We start from the raw sequence: 21,199 nt of genomic DNA, 5'->3' as shown, positions 1-21,199 counted from the left end.
TGGGTCCTCCGGTTTTTCCCTCCACATGTAGAATCAATGTGCGGTTAGAGTATTTGGCTGCTATACATTTTCACGTGATAAGCCACTTCGTTGAGCTGTCATTTGTGGGCAGGTCGCTTCTGGAAATAATTAATAGCTCAGTGAGCTTTACCTGTAAATCATATTTTGGTTACATTTTAGTGTATTTATTCATAGTTATTTGCTCACCTTTCCTCTATTTTTCACTCCTATAGTTTTTTTGTACTGTTTGTTGTTGTAACTTTCTGACCCACCCCGACAGGACATCTGTGAAAAAGAGCTTCACAGTGCATCGGATTTCTCCAGGATAAATACATCTTCTGATTTGATTTGACCCTAGGAATAACCGAAGCAGATTCATGCACACACTAGGGCAGGGGTCGGCAACCAAAATAACAAGAAGAGCCATTTCTTTCCAATTCGGTACAAAATTCAGTATTTCAAGAGCCGCAATGCATCTGAGTACATACTGTACATACGTACATATCGTCAAGAATCAGCCCGTGAAGAGCTGCATGCGGCTCCGGAGCCGTAGGTTGCCGACCCCTGCACTAGGGGATGGCACTCAAAAGCCACGCAATTAGACAGCAAATCGATTACCGTAGTGCCTTGTGCAGGCCACGGCTCTACAGTTGTGGCACGATACGCCACTTAGTTTAGCAATCATTTGGTGACCAGGTCGCTTCTGAAAGAGAGCTGTGTAGCTCAGTGGGTCTTACCTGGCACAATAAAAATAGTTTAGTTTTAGTTGTGTTGCATAAGCACACACAACGAGGTCCGCGCGATCCATCAACAGTGCGTTCAAAGTGCTTGGATTAAATTCACCCCATCTATTTACTGGCAGAGCTCATGGCCAAAGGGTGTGCAGTGTGCTTTTATATTTTTTTATACAGACAGTTTAATGTCCTTATAGTTGCTGTGCAACCCCTTTATGGAGGCCACTGGGTCTACAAATCTTACAGCACCAGCAGCAGTCTCGCACTGTTGGTGATCATCGCGTCTGCTGTTATTGTTGTCCGTGCTCGTGTCTCCTCCTCCACTCCATCAGTCCATCTCTTCTCAGCCAGGCCTCTGCCTCTCGTTACCTTCTACTCGCGTTGCCATTGCTTTCGCTTGATTCCCTTCCACCAACCAAGCAAAAGCGATCAAGATAATGAAGTGCACATCTAAATGATGACCCTTTTTTTAAAATAGTCTGGAAGACCCAAGTTACTATTGGTGACAATCTGTCATCGTGAAAAAGTGATCTAATTTTAGTTTTTTTGGCAATTACAAGCATGGAATTTGTGAGATGCTTCGGATACAGATGACTATGGCTATCATTACCAAGTATTTTTAGTTGTAAAATGACTGCCTCTGCCTCCGAAATAACCGTCTGCAGCAGGTATTTAGTGAATACTGTGCAATTCACTGTACATTTTTCACACTTATTTTTGTTTCCACCGATTTGAATTCTGGCTTCTTTTTATTTGCTTTAATCGTACACACATGTCAGAGCTGTTCATTTCTCTCCATGTGTTTCTCCTCTAATCTTCCATTTTTTTTTAGTTATAAAATGACTGAAGACATGTCATCTCCCGGGGGGCTCTAATCTGCGCATAAAATGAGCAGTGACGGATCGTGCAAATGCCCAGGCATGACGCTCGCTAACCACAGCTGACGCGGGGTCGTGGCAATCAGCACGACGAAGCCCTAACCACCTTAACTGCAACCGGTTATGCGATTAACCGAGGAGAGTGATACCGGACCACTTTATCTCAAACGCATTTAGTATCCAGTGGTATGTATCACCTGCTGTGACTTACGGATGAACCTACAAGGCCTGCAATGTTTTAATTATTTTTTATTTCAAACAAGGCGCTCGATCGCAGGCCAAGCGAGTGCCGCCCTTCCAGTGTAATACAAAGGGTGCCGCAGCGGCGAGATGTTAACTACCTCGCCTGCTATGCAGGAGGTCGTGGGTTCGATCCTAACACTGACGATGCCTGCTGTATATTTGGAGTTTGCATCTTTTCCCCGTGATCGCGTGTATTTTTATCTGGGTCCTCTGGTTTTTCCCTCTACATTTAGAAACGTGTGCTTAAGAGTATTTAGCTGCTATACATTTCCACGTGATAAGCCACTTCGTTGAGCGATCATTTGTGGCCATGTTGCTTCTGAAAAAGCTCAATGGGCCTTACCTGGTAATAAAAAAAAAATGTTTAATGGTTTAGTTTTGTAATTCAAACACGGGGTGACAGGCACAGTAGCGAGCAGCCCACCCAGCTCACACAAGTCATCTGAGATAATTACACACTGTGCGACAATAACCACAGGGAGATACTCACAGATAAACGTGAATCTGAAACATCTGATGATGTGCGACAAGTCAAGTCCCAACCGATTTTTGCATGAGGAGTTGTCGACATACGAGACTATGCTCACTGATGCGGGCGGTAGTGGCCCTGGCCAATAAGGGGACGGCTTGCTGTTGTACCAAGCCCGGTGATCCATGTGCTGTTTCCACCACAGAGAGGGAAATCCCCGAGGTCCCATGGGCGAGACCTGCGCTTGATGCATACACTTCCTATAAGCTGCTCTATGAGAATTGGCAGCTTAACCCCGGGCCCGTGCAGTGACCTACAGACGGGATCCATTTACCCTACTTATGTACGTCTAGCGAGGCGCCGCCTGCAATCACGCAAATCGCTCATGAGCACAGCCAGAGCCCTCGCAAGAACTCAGGTTTTTAGCGAGTCGGAGAAATGGCGATAGATTTGGGTGAACACCGATGCCGGAGAACCCTCTGGGATGTAATCTCCCCCTCGAGACGGTGGTCCATATGAAATCGATGTCGCACTTCTCACTATGACCGTCACGTGTGGAGGAAATTCAAACAACTCACAAGTGCATACGATCACGGAAACACCAATCAGACCATCTACCATTGTGAACTCTGTATGGGTCTGTGGATGTCAATGTAAGTCTGTGGGTCTCTATTTAAGTACATGGGGTGTCTATGTGAGACCACACTGCAGTGTACCGCTGTGAACTCTGAAAATTCAACAGAGGCATTGAAGCCAATCTCCTCCACACATCAACTGAAGTCATTTCCTGGCTAACTGACCTGGACATCGACTCATGAGTTGCTAATCATCGAGCCATGACCCAAGAGAAGGACCGATTTACTTTAACCATTGGCCTGTGGAAAAGTGTCCTACAGGAATTTAATTGCGCTGCCATTAGTGAAATGGTTTTTGGACATCACCACGCTACATGTTGCTGAGAACGTTGCTGAGCCACCATTGTGAACTCTGAATTATTGAACCTGGGGTCTCAGTGGTGCTGGCTCAGTACCATGACGTGGGCAATAGAACCCTGAGCCACATGGCCACTTCTACAATAACATTTACTTGAAAGAAAAAGCATATATATACTCTCTGGCTTTTAATGACTGAAAAAAATGTTATGTCACACCACACGGACTCATGTTTGAGTTGTTAATCAAAACGCGGCGGTGCTGAATTCAGCATTGCTGCTCTACTGAGGATTAACCAGACGCCATTAAACTTTTGCATTCCACGCATTTCATCTGCGCGTTTGTAACCGAGCGGCGTGCGCGCCACAAGTGGAAATACGTTCAAGCCCCTGCTGCCGTGATCGCCGCAGCAGCTGCCGCAAAGAATACGACGACTTTTGCACTTTCGGTTATTAAACGGCAAAATGGGGGGGCGAACGCCGGTGTTGACGCAGCTCGGCAGGGACGGTGGCGCGTTCTCAGTGTTTACGTTTCCACAACCGCAAAACCTCGGGCTGTCTGAACGACTCCGGCCACGGCCACATTGCAAGGCACGCGTGGCGCGCGCCAGCGAAACGTTGCCCAAAGCCGCTCAATTGGGTGGGCAGCGTTCACAGTGCGTCTTTGTGATAAATTTGACGAAAGACGAAAGGGAAAAGAAAAAAAAGTAAAAGCTACAACGCGCAGTCACGTATACCTGGTGCTGCCTTTCGGGGCCCAGCTTCGCTTTCCAAAGCCTACAGTGGAAATTCCATCGGCACCGAATTCAGCAAAACTCATATTACAGCTCCCCGTGCGGAGCGGGAGGGGTGCATCCGGAACCACAGAAAGCTCTCAGGAGGCACGCGGCGGGGGCGAGCGCGCGAGCCTGCGCCCCGCACGGGGGGGGGGCAGGGGAGAAAGAGAGCATCGGCGGAGTTAGGATTGGACCCCGCTCACACAGTAGCCGCTTTTCTGCGGCGCTCAAGCAGCTGGAGCTTCATTACCCCGGACAGCCAGATGGCAGCCGCTGCCCTTGAGAAGCACGAGGCGAGCGGCCCGACGCGCAGGCATCTCTCGCACGCCCAGAGAGAGGGAGGGGGGTGTCCGACACAGCGCGTAGCGCAGCGTCGCCACCTGAGATCAAAATCTAAATGGCAGACGTGGCCAAAGGGGTAAAAAAGTCATACTTCCAAAATTTCCTTCATCCATTAAAGACACGGCACCATGCCGGGATTATGGCAGGTTTGATAAATAAAAAATACAAAGCGTAGATATATCTATCAAGAGCCACAACGCCTACTCGCTGATCCAATGCGTCTGCGCCACGAAAGTGGAAGTTAGTGGAAGTCTGCAAAAGTAATTCCGTGGATTTAGCTCATTGAGGAAGACTGAATACAATCCCACATTCACCCAGCCAACGTTGTCCAGAAGAATAAAAATGTATGTCTGCACATTCCTCCGTGACACGATCCCGCAATGAGGTGAAACGGAAACTCAGCAATTCAGATTCACTCCACAGTCGCTCTCATTCCATGACTTCCCTCCTAAACTGAGCTCGCAACTAGCAGGAGCTGTCACACAGTGGTGTCACGGTAAATACACCGGATATGAAATCCAGAGGTCGCCAGTTCACCGCAGTGGCGAGATGTTAACTCCCCTGCCTAGTATACAGGAGGTCTTGGGTTCGCTCCCGACCCTGATGCCTGCTGTATATTTGGAGTTGGCGTGTCTCTCTTCCGGTGGTCGCATGGATTTTTCTCCGGGTCCTCCGGTTTTTCCCTAATCATTTATAAACATGCGTTTAGAGTGTGTGGCTGCTGTAAATGTCCACGTGATACGCCACTTTGTCGAGCTATCATTTGTGGCCAGGTTGCTTCTGAAAAAGAGCTACATCGTTTTTTTAAATCTTAGCGTGGTATTTAAAACAATGGTTCAAGTTGTTTTAATCCCCTTCCGCCGTCCACGGTCTCCCCGCAGGATACGTGGGTCCACCAAAGTTTGTTGATTGGCAGTTCGTGGTGTGGTGGGGTAAATTGTGGCTACTTTCACCTCTTCCAACAAGTCTGGCCAGTAGGAAAGAGCAGGGTGAATATACTGTGGCGGGGCTCTCGAGACCTCTCTACCTCACAACAGAACATGCTCAGCCCTACTACTCTCAATCCACTGCTGGATGAGGCCCTCCGCCCCCCACCACGAGCGGGTTACGTGCGTTATTTTACCATACTTCACCACATTGGTCAGTGCGAGTTGTAAAAGGCGAGGAGCATTCGTGTGGGAGCCTAGAAAGTAGAGGAACGCAATGGATATTTTTGCGCTGCCTTTGCTGCCCACAATACAGAATAGCATCGGGGCCCGTAACACCTGGTGTGCATGGTGGTCACCACTATCCAGGAGCAAAAACCTGCTGAGCATCTGCACTCTGCAGAGACTCGGTGCAAGTGATACGAGTATAGGGTGACAGCACTAGGTGGTCTGTGTAATATCGTTGAGGACTCTTGGACGCCGGGGTTGGAGGCACACGTATTTATTCCGCGTCAGTTGGCACAATCACGGACATACAACACTGGAGGGGGTATCGGCCCCCTCACCCGGCTAGCTGGGGATACACTTGCTAGCTATGCCTAACCTACCTCCTAGTCCTCCACTAACGGGCTAGGGGAGGCTATCTGGCCCGACACTGGTAAGTCGGGCTTACGGTACCCAGAGTCCCAGACCAGCTCTGATAAGAGCACCGGCTCTGGCTCTCGGGACCACGCCGCTGGCTCGGTCCTGTGCGGCCCTGATAAGGGCGGCGATCCAGGGGAGTCCAGGGCTCTATCTGGACGATCTTCGGTCTTCACTGGTTTAGCTTAACATATCTCCCCGAGCCCTCCGGCTCATCCCCTTTTATACCAAACCCCCCGCTGAGGGGTGGGGCCCCGGGGGATCCCAGCTCCGAGTCAGCCCCCCAGGCTGCCCGATGCGGACGTCGCTGGGAGCACCTGCCCGTGCACCGACATAGCCACGCCCACTGTGTTTCTTTCCCATCTGATCCCATTGTATACAGCCCCTCCGTAACACCCCTACATCTGTACCAAGACACCACTCGTGACAGCACACCAAGTAAGAATGAAGCACGTGTCCTGATGTAAACGAGGTTGTAGGCACGAGGCCAAGTAGCTGATGGGATGGGGGTGGAGGGGATTGTACAAACGTGAAAATAAAACTTTAAAACCAGATTTCACTCGTCTATTTCAGTAAAATGCATTTAACTTAATGGAACTATTAAGGAGCGCTAAAACCGCATGATACCATGGTAGTCGAGAGGGCACGCTAATGACGAGAGGTGTTTATGTCCCTGGAGATGGAGCCACATAAAAGCAGCTGGAGATGAGTTTCTGGAGCTGCTCCAGAGCCACAGCTGGGAAAGTTACTGCACTGCCCACTTCACCTGCATGCCAGACGTGCGCCATGCGATAGCAATCACACGGCAATCGCAGAGCATCCAGTCAGTTGTTGACGCGAGACCATATTTGCGCTTTAGCCCCCCCCCCGTATTTGTGGATTTTCTCTGCATGCCGCGGTTTCCTCCCACGTGTGTATATACTCAACGAGAATTTGCCAAATGCCCGAAGCTGCCCTCCTAAATCCGCCTTAAAGAACCTTGGAACCCCTGTCGAGGCTTTCAGGGGTAAGAAAGGACCGTAATTAATATATTTTAGAATACCCATGATGCCTCAGATTTCAGTTTATTCTCCAATGTTTGAGTTCCCAACACATATCTTGCACTTATTCCAAGTATGCGTGTTTCCACGCTACTTCTTAGGGTATTAACATTAGTAAAACACTAAATGCTGGTAATATTCAACTGCTGGCAAAATGCGCTGATCGACTGAGGCTCAACCTAAAAATGGAATTATGCCCTTTACTCTAGAATAAATTCTTATTTTTAAGATTTCCATCTTTCTTTTCATTCCTACTTCATTTCTTCGGTGTTGCCAACGATACATCTCAACGGTGACTCCTAAAACAACGCACATTTTTTTATCGCGCAACATTCCCAAAACACGACACAGAAAAATGAGGCTGTAACTCTTAAGTTGACAAAGCCGGTCATTTGTCTTCTTAAGCAGAGGTGCGATAACAAAACACATCCTGTTATTTCATACACATGTGCCCTTCAGCACACCACTAAGGGGTGTTTTTTTATTTGCAATTTTGTTTTTATTGCTTTCTGCAGGTAGACACTAAAGACGTTTTCAACCGTGATGTGTTTGCTCAAGAGTTTTATTCCGCAAGGTTACTCAGACCTGTGTGACCTGTGCGTTAATCGTATTGACAACTCTAAGAATGTGACCAAAACAAGCACGGCCAGCACAGGCTGATGGGATTACCACGTGTTAAAAATAACAGGGCCTACGGGTTCAGCACCTGACTCAGGTGATATGTGATGTGTTCAACGCTCACCCTGAGTGATAGTGATGGCTTAGATAACTGAACTCGTGAGACGTGATGGGTTCAACAGTTAACTTCAGTCATACGAGTGAAGGGTTTGACATGGAGTTGCCACCTTTTCCACTGAAGACAAAGCCTTACAGATTTGTCAATCACACACAAGGCTAAGCAAAAACTGCGCATTATGCTGTGATAAAGTTCAACACAAAAGCGGTACCAGACCTCGGTGGGAATAAACTCCCGTCACCAGAACACACGATGCCGCTTCCCGGGCTGTCCGGGTTACGCCCAGACAGGCGGCGACCCTCGTTTGACACCGGGCTTTCTCACTTTGTGTCTTAATATAAATACTTTTGAGAAGGAATAAAACACATGACACAGTCTACGTCTTTGCCCCAACTATTCATGGCTAAGCAGTGTTTTTGTGTTTTGCATTACTCGTGGTTTTTGGCTCTTTAATGGGCCACCTCGTGTCTCCATTAGCCAGGACAATCGAGGGCTGATTACATTCATTTGTAGGCGTTCGTGGCCAAAGTTATAATTCATAATTAGCTTCTTCTGGGATAGATCATCGTCCAGTAGGTGTAATGCCAATGTGTTTAACGGTAACCCTCCGCCACCAGACAGGGCCAATCAAATTGTGTTGTCACCTGGGCATACACACTAAACGCGTTGGTTTACAAGCAAAAGGGGGAACGTTCAAAAGCAAGTAAAATACATTTTCTACAAATTTATATAAATATTTGCTTGCTTTTTAGCATTACGGCTTGCTGAAAAGTCAAAATCTATTTCCACATTTGCCCACGTGACGTATGTATTATGTATGTCCTGCTTCTTTCGCGCCGTACGTAGCTAACCATGCTAATCAGGTGGTGGAGGGTTATAGTTAAACATTGATATTATCCCGATATGATTATTCAACTCAAGGGTAACTTATTATAAATTGAATGTTGAGTGTTTATGCAGATTTTTTTTTATTAATGGCATCTAATTTCAGTGTAAATATACAATGCTACCCAAAATGAAATGTGCCAGCAACATTCTCTTAATTTTACTTGGAATATAAATTTGTTTATTTTAGTAATACTGTTGATTATCGAATGTGGTTGTCAATACGAAGGGTTACTATTAGATAACTATTCATATGCCAATTTAAACAGTGGTGATCAGGTAACAGTTTAAAAATGTAATTCTCATCAGGCCCTATGGCGTTTAGAGTATATTGGCTGCTATATATTTTCACTTGATAAGCCACTTCGTTGAGCTATCATTTGTGGCCAGGTCACTTCTGAAAAAGAGCTACAGAACTCAGTGGGCCTTACCTGGTCTAATAAAAAAAGAGTAAAAAAAAAAGTTTAAGAGTTTAAAAAAACGTAGCCTCCAACTCATATTATCTGCTCTATCTCGTTAGCCTCTCGATGTATCTCTATATTTAAGGCGTTCCTGACGAGCGCGTTTAGTCGCATTATTCATTGTGCTTGTGCACCACTGCCAACGCAGAAGCAGCAGCAGCATCACCGGCCAAGTATTCTGTTTGATTTCAGTACAGTTCTGAAAACTCATGGAGGGTTACATTCGAGGTTGTTACATCATTGTTTTGTTTCTAATTGCACGCGTTTACATTTCATGCACGCAACGTGGCACACTGCAGCTGCATCTTTAGTCTCGTGCTGCATCTCCCAGATATTTAGCTTGGAATTTATTGCCGCTTGTATTTTTTTATTTAAACTTTCGCAGAACAGCGAATGATTTGTGAGAGTATTATCATTGTAATAGCATTGCTAGTATTATTATATCATGCAAAGGACCTTAGTATTATTGCCAACTCTTTCACAATCTTACTAAGCAATGTTAAAGTCGATACATTTTCCTATAATGCTTATAAAAAATTACTTTTGTGTGTCAAAGGGTTCTCAGTGGGCTCTCTAAAACGTCGGTTGGGTATTCCCTCGTCAGGAATAAAACATGATAACTGCTGATGTTATCAGTGTAACAGCAAAGCTATCTTGGCGTCACGACTCACGCACTAATTCGTGGCGAGGTGCAGCCCTGCAATTGCGGGCTCACTCCACTGCTGGCGGGAGGGTCACCACCAGAGGGAGATCTAGAGAGCCCCTCCCTCCAGAAGGCATTTGTCCGACTAATCCACGCTGGCCAAACATCTTGGGAAAGGTGAAAGTACCCACACTTTACCCCGCCACGCTCTACCCCACCACGCTCTACCCCACCACGCTCTACCCCACCACGCTCTACCCCACCACGCTCTACCCCACCCACACTCTACCCCACCACGCTTCACCCCACCCACACTCTACCCCACCACGCTTCACCCCACCACACTCTACCCCACCACACTCTACCCCACCACACTCTACCCCACCACACTCTACCCCACCCACGCTCTACCCCACCACGCTTCACCCCACCACACTCTACCCCACCACACTCTACCCCACCACACTCTACCCCACCACACTCTACCCCACCACACTCTACCCCACCACACTCTACCCCACCACACTCTACCCCACCCACGCTCTACCCCGCCACGCTCTACCCCGCCACTCTCTACCCCGCCACGCTCTACCCCGCCACGCTCTACCCCACCCACACTCTACCCCACCCACACTCTACCCCACCACTCTACCCCACCCACAGTCTACCCCACCACGCTCTCTACCCCACCCACCACTCTCTACCCCGCCACGCTGTACCCCACCACGCTCTACCCCACCCACGCTCTACCCACCCACACTCTACCCCACCACACTTTACCCCACCACGCTCTACCCCACCACGCTCTACCCCACCACGCTCTACCCCACCACGCTCTACCCCACCCACGCTCTACCCCGCCACACTCTACCCCGCCACACTCTACCCCACCACACTCTACCCCACCCACACTTTACCCCACCACTCTCTACCCCACCCACACTCTAGCCCACCCACACTTTACCCCACCACTCTCTACCCCACCCACACTCTACCCCACCCACACTTTACCCCACCCACACTTTACCCCGCCACACTCTACCCCGCCACACTTTACCCCACCACACTCGACCCCACCACGCTTTACCCCACCCACGCTTTACCCCACCACGCTTTACCCCACCACACTTTACCCCACCACACGCGGCCTGCCGATCGACTGGCCGTGTGGCTATACGCTTTTCTACTTACGGGGTGGACATAGGCAATGGGCGGCGGGGATTTAAGAAACTTCCCCCACTGTTTCAACTGCCACCTCTGGATTGCAAGTCCTGCGTGCTGAGCATTTACACCACGGCTGCATCAGCGTGGGGACAGCGGGGCGTTCACTCTTATAGAGGTGAGCGTTAACGCGCACACACACAGTAAGTCATTGCAATATGAGCAACGCGCTACGTTAGAGCTGTAATTCACTCTTCAGAGACTCCGTTTGAGTGTGCGAGTGGCATTTACACCCCCTCCGGGCAGGTCAACTCACGCACAACTTTCCCTCTCTGATCTCTCCAGACCAGTGGTTTGCAACTGGTGCACCTCAGCACATTGCGTCCCCGGTTCACTGCGGTATTTTCGGAATTATAGAAAAGAAACGCACTGTTCGCAAGCTAGGACAGACAATCTGTCCGTGCCGTTCAGTGGCTGATCCGACCACCTCCCCCCCCCCACATCGCGCCCTCCAATATCAATAGCCGCCATTCGCCACCAAGTGACGGTGATGCGCCTGTGCCAGGCTAGGTACCCTTGAGGCCACGTGAAGTGTCGAAGGCTCGCTGACAAGTCAAGGGACAGACCCAGGTGCCAAGGGTTGACTTGACTCAGATGACTGGCAGATGCACAAGCTGTGCCCCCTACTGTGCCAACTTGATGGATTTTATCTGCCCGGCGCTCTGCTCATTATTCTGAGCGTCGCTCCTCTGCCCTCCGTTGTTGTTGGAGGGCGACTGCCTCCAACTGCCAAGTACAGTAGAACATCGGAGATCGAATGCACCAGAACTCGAACAAATCGGTGTTCGAACAATATTTCCGAACATTTTTTTCCCCGGAAACCGAAAGAAATGCGGAGGTCGAACGGGCAATCGCGACTTGAAAGAACCTGTACGGCTGAGACGCGTATGGCCAGCGTGCATGACGCTTGCCCAGACAAAGGTTTTACCACCTCCTCCTCCTCACCACCTTCCACTCAAGCCATCAACTCTCCTTACTACAGGTAAAGTGAAGTTCAATGTTCATTTATTTAATTTATTACATTTATTTATTGTGTTTCTTGTTTTTTTGTATAATTTTATACATGTAATTACTGTAAACTTGGTATAAAATGCTTTAAAATGAGAGATTTTTTGTGTCTGGAACCAATTAATGTAATTTACATTAATTATTATGGGGAAAATGAATTCGGTGTTCCAACAAATCGGTGTTCGAATGGCCTTCTGGAACGAATTAAGTTCGATCTCCGGGGTACCACTGTAGCTTCCTTCACGAGCCTCCTCCACAGCAGGAGGCTCGTTACTACTTCGGTCGTGATCGCGCAGTTGAGCCGAACAGCCGTTGGTTCGGTGCTCCGCGAAGAACGAGCAAAAGTGTGCCGTAAAATGAACATAGTTCAGAAGCACTGCTCTCGATCACAGACCCTACCAATAAATATATTTCAAAAACCACATCCCCACTCCCTGACCTCATGTGAAGAATCACATTCCTTACTTATGAGCAACTGAATAAGACGACTGTTTATTTCGATAGGGACCGGAGTGTCAATAACACGCTGTATTATTTGACTACTAAAATTTTAAACTAAACTATTATTTATTTTACCAGGTAAGGCCCACTGAGCTCTATGGCTCTTTTTCAGAAGCGGCCTGGCCACAACCGATAGCTCAACGAAGTGGCTTATCACGTGGAATGTATGGCAGCCAAACACTCTAAACGCACGTTGCTAAATGCGGGGAGGAAAAACTGTAGGATTCCGAGAAAAATCCACGCGACCACAGGGAGAGAGACACGCAAACTCCAAATGCAGAGGCGTCAGGATCGAGATTGAACCTACGTCCTGTGGGATACCAGGCGAGGGAGTTAACATCTCGCCAACACGGAGCAGTACGGCAAGCAGCAGAATGTGCTCGATCTCGTACGATCTTGAAAGCTGAGCGGGTTTTTAGCCTGAAAGATCTTGGGTGGGTGACCACCATGTACATCACGGGAGCTTATCGGCTTCTGCTGGGCTACGTTGTGGGCAACAGAGGGCAGAGCTGCTAAATCCATTGCCGTACTGTGCTATACTCCCCAGTCTATGCTCCCTACCATCACTAACCTGCAGTGACCAGCGGAGTGAAGTAAAAAAAAAACGTGGGGGTGCCCTTATCCAGCAGTGGATTACCAAAAGGGCTTTTCATGTCCACGTACTGTGACATAAACCAGCAACGTTGGATCAGTTAAAATTGAGAGTGTCAACATGTACAACAATGGATTCAGTATGTACAAAATACAGCGGCTCTTACACATTCCACTCTGCTTCCTTCCGAGCGAATGGTCCACAAAGGCCAAATTGTGCAATGTGACCTTGCAACACCTCGGTGGCCTTACGCCATGGCTCTCAGCACAACAAGCAAGGCCTTGTTGCTTCTTGCCCCGCACCCCGCAGGGCCATCGCGGGCACAGGAAACACGAGACGAATGGCAGGAGTCCGGGCCGCCCCGCTCACACCCCCGTCCCCCCTAGCGATGTGCAAAGCCTCGGCGCTTTATCTTGATATTCAACACCAGCCGAATTTGCTTCCAAGCTTACCTCTGAAATTCAGGGTGATCCGTAGATAAGTTACCCCCATCATTTATTCCCATATGATGACTGAATGTGGTAAAGGCGATGGCTCCGCATCGTACAGAGCAGTGATACAATATTTAATAAGAGTACTGTGATTTTTGGGAGGTGTGTGGAGGCTTTTAATAAAAATGTTGTGTTTTTCATAATGTCTTTTATTTTATTAGGGTCTCTATAAATGGATCACCCTGTATAACGCCCGCAGCCTTTTTCATTTGTGCAGAGCGTGATTTCGTATTGGGAAAACAACCCTGGAGGAATTCACCTCTAAATTACTTAAAATGATCCTCCAGGCGGGCCCCTTTGGTGATAAACACAAGACGGTGATAGAGGACGATATGGCTTGCTGCAAACCCATTGTCAGGTTTACATATTCCACAGTTACTAATCTATCACTCAGATCTCAGACAGGCCATGTTAAATTCAAATACCATGAGGGTTTTTTTTATTTGTAAAGTAATTGGTGTGGGTTAAAACGATTGACCGACTACCATTGAGAGCCAAAATTTTAGTTGCGGCTAGAATATTTGCCCAACATTTACAATTGAATATATGCCATGTCTCTCATGTGCCAGATTCCTCTAACCCGGGTCAACACACGTGTATAAATGATATGCACGAAGACAACGATCTGCCTGTATACCCCCCAGTAACTGCTGGAGAAAGTGCTGCTGGGGAGAACGTATGAAGACCAGCATAGTCCGTCAGAGGGTGTTTAATGGTAGCAGCATTTCCAGCTGCCTTTGTCCGCATTGCTGATGTTTACACACCACAGCTGGTACTCATTTAAAGCTGAGTTGACCTACGGGAGGCCCAGGACCCTTCAGATATCACTCATCACTGATGTTAGCTGTGGCCGAGAATCAAATCCGAGTCACCGGGTTCATAGACTGGTGCGTAAACCACGGAACCAAACACACAAACAAGCGCACAGACACAGTGGCACACACACACACAGGCTCCCCCGGTCTGTTTAGGAAAAGTGCCAGCCGAGTCGAGTTCACACCCAAAAATCGTTTCGGAAGAATTCCCCCCCAGCTGACTGAGCACCAATGCTGGCTAAAGTCCACAGTATACTCCTGTTTTAAAATAAACTCCTGTGACAGATTAATGGACAGTTTGAACAAATAATCTATTCTTGTGTGCGTGTGTGTGCGTGTTTCCCAACAACCTACGCTGAGGTTTCAGAGGCAGCATTTGAACATCATTGCGCCATGTCAGGGCTGCTGAGGACACCACTTGCACAACCTGTGCCACCATCTACACTCAATGATCACTGTTTTGTCTTCGACTTCACTACAATTGTATCCCGATTGTGCTATCGGCGCCGCATCACGAGATGGGAAATCTATTTATATCTCTCACAGGGAAGTGTTACCCTTCATGTTGTAGAGCAGTTCATGGAAGCGGATATACTAGAACTACTTCTGAGATCTCTCTTCATGGGACCTCTGCTCCACGCAGTGGATGGTAGCAGGTCCTACTTGCCCTACCACCAATAATACCGTTCACTGTGCGACTCTCAAGCCAGTATTTAAAAATGAAAGTATTGGAATCTATCCAAATTAAATGCAGAACCACATTTAATGTGATGGGTTTATTGTGTGCAGGCTTTGATGACCGGTCTGATACCATCGGCTCACTACACTTTAGATATCCAGTTAAATCACAACTCCGATATGTCTCTTTATGGGTCTATGCATAAGTCAATGGGTCACCGCGTGAGTCTATGGGCCAATGCAAGTCGGTGGGTCTTTCAGTAAGTCACAGGCGACTGGGCTAAGACCATAAACTCACGACACTTGAGAAGCTGATTTAACCAAAGGCAGTTGCCTGCACCCAGTCTGGCTGTCTTGTTTGGCTTGCTTTCAATATTTCCTCAAATTTTCACGTACCATTACGTAAACAACGTCTGTGAATGTCACCATTACCTACAAGTTATTCTCAATTACATATATAAATACATACGTACGTTATATATATAAGCTATTTGCATCCAGTATATGGTTAACGATTATTGATACACCATGTAAATTCAGAGAGAGGTTTATGAGTTACACAACGATGTGAATCACAGACAAATGAGCAATACTCCCCTTACCTTTCACCTCGGGCAATAGACCCACAGAACAAACGTGCTCACAGACCATGCGATATGCCACTGTTATATAAGGGTCATTCAGCTTCATGCATGATGCGTATTTGTATCTGCATGACCAATGTTATATTTCCACCGTTTGTAATTGGACACGAATGGAGCTGTGGTCTTTTGACAAGGTTAGCAAAAGATCACAATTAAACCACTGCCACATTCCTCAACACCACCTTCTTCTTCCTCGACAAAAAAGAAAAACAACTGTACTGATCCTCTCGAAAAAATGTGATGTTGACGTGGTAGAACGGTCAGCAACCCTGGACTTGCAATCCAGAGGTCTGCCAGTTTGATTTCACGGCCTGGCAGTTGAAACAATGGGGCCAGTTCTTTAAATCCCCCTGCGTCTGTCCACCCAGGAGTGTAAATGTAGCACCACGGTCAAGTGGGGGTAATGTATGGGCACTCCCACCTCTTCAAAGACAAAGTAAAAGAAGAGGACAAAATATCCTCGGAGGGGCTCTGTACGAGAGATTTCTTCTGACAGCAGTGCCGTGAGCAAACAAATGCATGGCCGCACCTTTACCCTAACCTATCTTCTAAACAAAGCGACAGCCAAACCCTTCTAGCACTGCCGGACTACAGGCAGTGCCACGCTCAAACCTCATCGTCATGTCAGAGCCATCAGAGTGCGACGACTATCATCTCAATTAACATTCAAAGGTGAACAGAGTTGTTTTGCAACCACCACACAGGTGTGAAGCGTCAACTAGAGTAATGCTGCAGTGACGCACACAGGCCGGGGTTCAGTCGTCAACAAAACGTCAACACACTTGTGGCACTCTTGAGTTGCCCTCTTTGAAATCCCAGCCGTATGATTGGTTGATTGCGATTACGCGCAAAATGCACGTGAAGATTCACGCCTCCATTGGTCTGGAACGCTCTGCCACAATGGCCTTCGATCCCATCACAACTCACGAAACGTTCAAATAACGTTTGAACACGTCGTTGTTTTGTGCAAACCTTCCTCACTCGGACAGAAAGCGCCGAGTACCTCTACACTCCAGCGTCGCCACAGGCCTCGGCCTAGTGACCTCGTCTCTAAAAGGTGAAGCTTGACAAATAAACGTGCCTATTATTATTATGAAGACACATGGCTGGATTGCGCTTTTCAAAGACATGCTAGAAAACAAGTTCTAAAAGTCATGCATATGCATAGATTATGTAAGGATTTTCCGGGGCCATGCGTTTGTCCTTGGAGGCATTGTACAATGGGGAAGGAAGCTGTCATAAAGCTGCCATGGCAAGATGTGTTTGTTTTGCATATTTCCAACGAGTAGCTGTCAAGTAAATTTGCGATGGACCTTTTTGCTGTGGTTTGTGTCTCCAAGTTTTTTGCGTAACCCTTTGATCAATGTGGCCGGGTTTCAAGAGGCCGAGTCCCTAATAGCAACACAACTTCGTACTCTTAAGTTTCGTTCATACCGGATGATCTTTACAAGAGTTAAAGTGCCCTTCCTGCCGATGCAGATGGACGGACATAGCTAATGTGTAAACACTTTTAACCTTAGTCGGAGAGCATTAAAACATTTTCATCACATTTTAATAATGTGGGTATAAATCATGGAAACATGAAAAATGTACCCGTAATATTACTTCACAATGTACATAAAAACCAGGTTGCCCACCAATTTTGCTATCTTTTTGAAAGATTTTCTATGTAGGGCCTCTGTGTGAGGCCATCAGAAACCATTTATGATTCGGATCATCTTCCTTTTTAAGTCTTAAGAAGGTCAATGTTGGCACAGATGAGTCCACTCTCATTATTATCTCAGCAATCTGATTAAAGAATAGAGAGATATGGCAGAGTCGTTCCTCAGTTGGCATCTTATGACACAAGGTGAGTTGATGATACCTCTATTCCACTGTAAAGCAAAGCCGTAAATGGGCTGTGCCGAACCAGGCTCATGTTGAATGAACACGTCCGGACGAACGCAAATGACGCGGTAATGCTGGCTCCTTGCAATGTATTGACCGACATCACGCACAACGACCGTATACGTATAATCGGCTACTTGCCCTGGCCCAGTTCCACCCCAAGCCGGATAAAGAGGTCTTGTGAGGTCAGTGGCATCACGGTTTGGTTCTGGCTCAGCACGCTCTATCCACGCTGGCTCGGCTTGGATGTGCCAGTGGAAAAGTGATATAAATGACAATAATGGTGAGAGGAGGGTGATGAGACTTACCTGAGGACCTGGTGGGCCTGGTTCTCCCTTCTCTCCCTTCTCTCCTTGCCGGCCCTGCCACGCAGATGCACGCACGAGCATTTGTACTCTACAGAGATTGGCAACCAATAATAATAATAACTGTGGCGTAACATGCTTGTGCACGTGACAATTTGATTTGTTTGGCCGTCAGGTGGTGGTGGGTCTTAACAAAACAAATTTGGCCAGATTATGACGTGGGTTCACCCAAAAACATGCGATGAATCACACTAACAATCTGTGCTTCTGGGTTTAATGTCTCTTGTCGACGAGGAATGGGTCGCCCCGTCGCATGCAGTCGGGCTTACCGGGTCGCCTTGTATCGACATGCCGGGTGGGCCCTGAGGCCCTGGGGCACCCTGCTGACCGATAGGCCCCAACTCCCCTCGAAATCCATCTGCTCCCTGGGGAGACGGGAGTGGTACAGAAACACAAACATCGGTCAGCAGCTACGGCGGAGGGTGCAAGAAAGCCAGAGCAATCAAAGTGTGTTCTGGTTTCGGCGGAACAGTGAGCATTCTTACTCTCAAGCTGTCACCACGCACTACTGTGGGTTCAATGTGTGGCCTAACCCCGAAGACCACATTCATAACGAGCGGCTGTGAAAACCACAGCACTCCCCACAGCCCCAGGGATGAAAGCATGGTAGTCATATGTGTACGTGCATGTGTTAAAGAGAGTGTATGTGCTTGTCTTTGTAAACTGAAATGTCTGCGCGTGCATATGTGTAATTATGCGTGCAAGTGTATATCAGGGTATGTGAGAATAACTGTTATTCTTGTCTGCCTAAATGCTTGGAAAATGTATTGCTCAATCGCTACAATATTAGGTATCTATTATAAATAGTAAACAAGGCAGCATTTCAATCCAAAAAAGAATCACAGCACACGGTAACACCGCTATTTTTACAAAAATAACAGCGCATGGCTGCATAATATCAGCCATTGCTAAAGAGTGGAACCTCTCGGGCAAGCCACCCTCTACGGTCCACGGCTGCCCCAATTTGGGATTTGTTTTGACTAAGGCTCCTCCGGGGGCTGGATATCCGTCTACACCAAATCTATTTTTCTCAAACTATTTGTCTGACGTAAAGTGAAAAAAACATATACACACAACAATAAAATGAGTCCCGACAACCAAATCACCCAGAATGCACTCCATTTCGACAGATCTCAAAAGCTAAGCAGGTTATGAGCATGGATCATGCTTGGGTGGGTGATCACTGGGTGATGCAGGACTATGTGATGGGCAGCTGAGGGCAGTGCAGCCACATCCTTTGTTGTGCTATACTTCTGCGCTCCCATGCCATGCACAGGGTCACCGAAGTTTCAGTATTCCACATCCCTCCTATCACGATCGAGTGGGGTATTTGAGCTCATCGGGTGTTGCCAATAATCATGGATCCCCCTTCAGGGACGCTGTGGGTGTCGTGGGTGCCGGTGCACCATCCACATCATGTTTAGATATGGCTAAGAGACTCTCACAACATTTTGGACGCAAAATCGGGATATTTTTGAGTCTGTGTTTAACTCCCGTTAACAGTCTAACAAGGATGCATTTGGACACACAGCAGTGCATGAACATTCTGCTCAGTACTGGGACAGTCGCCAGTAGTTGCATGGATTTAATATCATTATAGTGCAGTAAGAACGCCTCTTATCTATGACGAAATGGGGGGGGGGGGGGGGGGCAACCTCTGCAGATCCTACTTGCTTGCAAGCCTATCAATAACCACCAGGAACCGGTCACTAGTCAGAGAGTGGGCAGGAAAGGGCAGTGCAGCAAAAGGCATTGCGACGTCCTGATGCTCTGCTGCCACATCTATGCTCCCCGCCTTCACCAACCTGCACTGACCAGCCTTGTGTGTGTGTGTGGGGATCACTCACTTTGGAACCAAGGTCCCCTTGTGTTCCTCTTGCTCCACGGATACCAGGACCTCCCTGAACGCACGCACACACAGAAACACACACGCACATATATACATCCATTACGTAGCCCCATATGCCTACACAGAGACAAAGATTCCCTTTCTAGCCTCAACAGACTATTGCAGAAAGTGCTGTGAGCGAGTACCTACGAAGGCCAACAATGCAACACAAGTGGGAGGTGTGGCAAACAACACACACACACATATATATAAGACAAACAACACATGTATAAGACAAACAACACATCTATAAGACAACAAACAATTTTAGCCACTAAGTGGCAGTGATGTCACCATTGCGATTCTGCCAGGCTAGGTGCACCTTGAGGCCACGTGAAGTGTAGAAGGCTCGCTAGCAGGCGATCATGGGACACACCCAGGTGCTATGGGTTGACTGTATGAGATGACTGGCAGATGCACCACCGGTGCTCTCTACTGTTGCAGCTTGCTACGTTTAATCTCCCCAATACACCATTTGCTGCTGTGAGAATTGCTCCTCCACCCTCCATTGTTGTTGGAGGGTGACTGCCTCCAACTATCCAGTAGCACGAGCTTCCTCCACAGAGGCAAATCGTCACACTGCTGGTACCAGTTATTGACAAATCTACTCAGCTCCACATTCTCCAATACCACATCAGCCCAACTCTTCTCTAGCCTATGCCGCCACCCATTTAGCCCCCTCTATCCGGCCAAAAATAAGCTGCTTGGGCATGTGGTGGCTGGGCATGCAGACTACATGACCCAGCCAGCACAGGCTCGCCTGCTGGAGGAACTCACCAATGGAACTGTGTCCAGATCTTTCAAGAATGTGTAAGCTCCTTACTCAATCTAGCCTGGTCAAACCAGGATATACCGTAGACAGGCCAGCCTGAATGTTTCAAACCAGTGCAGATGTTCCCCTTTAGAGGGGGTCCATGTTTTGCAGCATAAGAGAGGGCATAACTGTGGCCAAGAAGACCGTGAGCTTCATGTGTAGCATCAGCTCAGGCAGCTTCCACAGTGTTATGCAGCCAATGAAATGTCGCTCGACTGACTAAGAATGAAACGTCTGCTGCCAAACGGAGCTAGCTATAAGAAGACTGTATAGGTATGTGTGTATGTATGGTGAACTCCTCTACAAAGACAAATATCCCCCGTATAGCCTTAACAGAATGTTAGGGCAAGTGCTTTTAGCAAGCCCCGATGAAGGCCAGCACAGCACACGAGGGGGTGGGTGGCCAGCACCACGCCCGGCCGCTTTTCTCTCCCTAGTAGAGATGTGTTACACATCGCACCAGCTACCCTACTCTTTTGAGACTGAGTCGACCTAGGGGAGGCCTGGGACCGGTTCAGATGATCATTACTGGTGTTGGCCCTGAGCGGGAATCGAACTCGGCCACCAGGTTCATAGCACAGCACGCTAA

The 21,199-nt window shown here is 47.9% G+C and overlaps 1 protein-coding gene across 1 annotated transcript in view; it reads right to left on the bottom strand.

Moving 5' to 3' along the window:
• The window catches only part of LOC144725103 (collagen alpha-1(XII) chain-like), a 319,564-nt gene that overhangs the window by 65,944 nt on the left and 232,421 nt on the right, over positions 1–21,199 (bottom strand). The window contains 3 exon segments of the mRNA XM_078604576.1: positions 17,852–17,905; positions 18,178–18,273; positions 19,756–19,809. Coding sequence (XP_078460702.1) covers positions 17,852–17,905; positions 18,178–18,273; positions 19,756–19,809 — 204 coding nt within the window.

The sequence above is a fragment of the Lampetra planeri genome, chromosome 22 (assembly GCF_965212315.1).
Source record: "Lampetra planeri chromosome 22, kcLamPlan1.2.h2, whole genome shotgun sequence".
NCBI lineage: Eukaryota > Metazoa > Chordata > Hyperoartia > Petromyzontiformes > Petromyzontidae > Lampetra > Lampetra planeri.
Note: the sequence above shows the minus strand (reverse complement) of the source record. Positions and strands in the feature narration are given on the sequence as shown.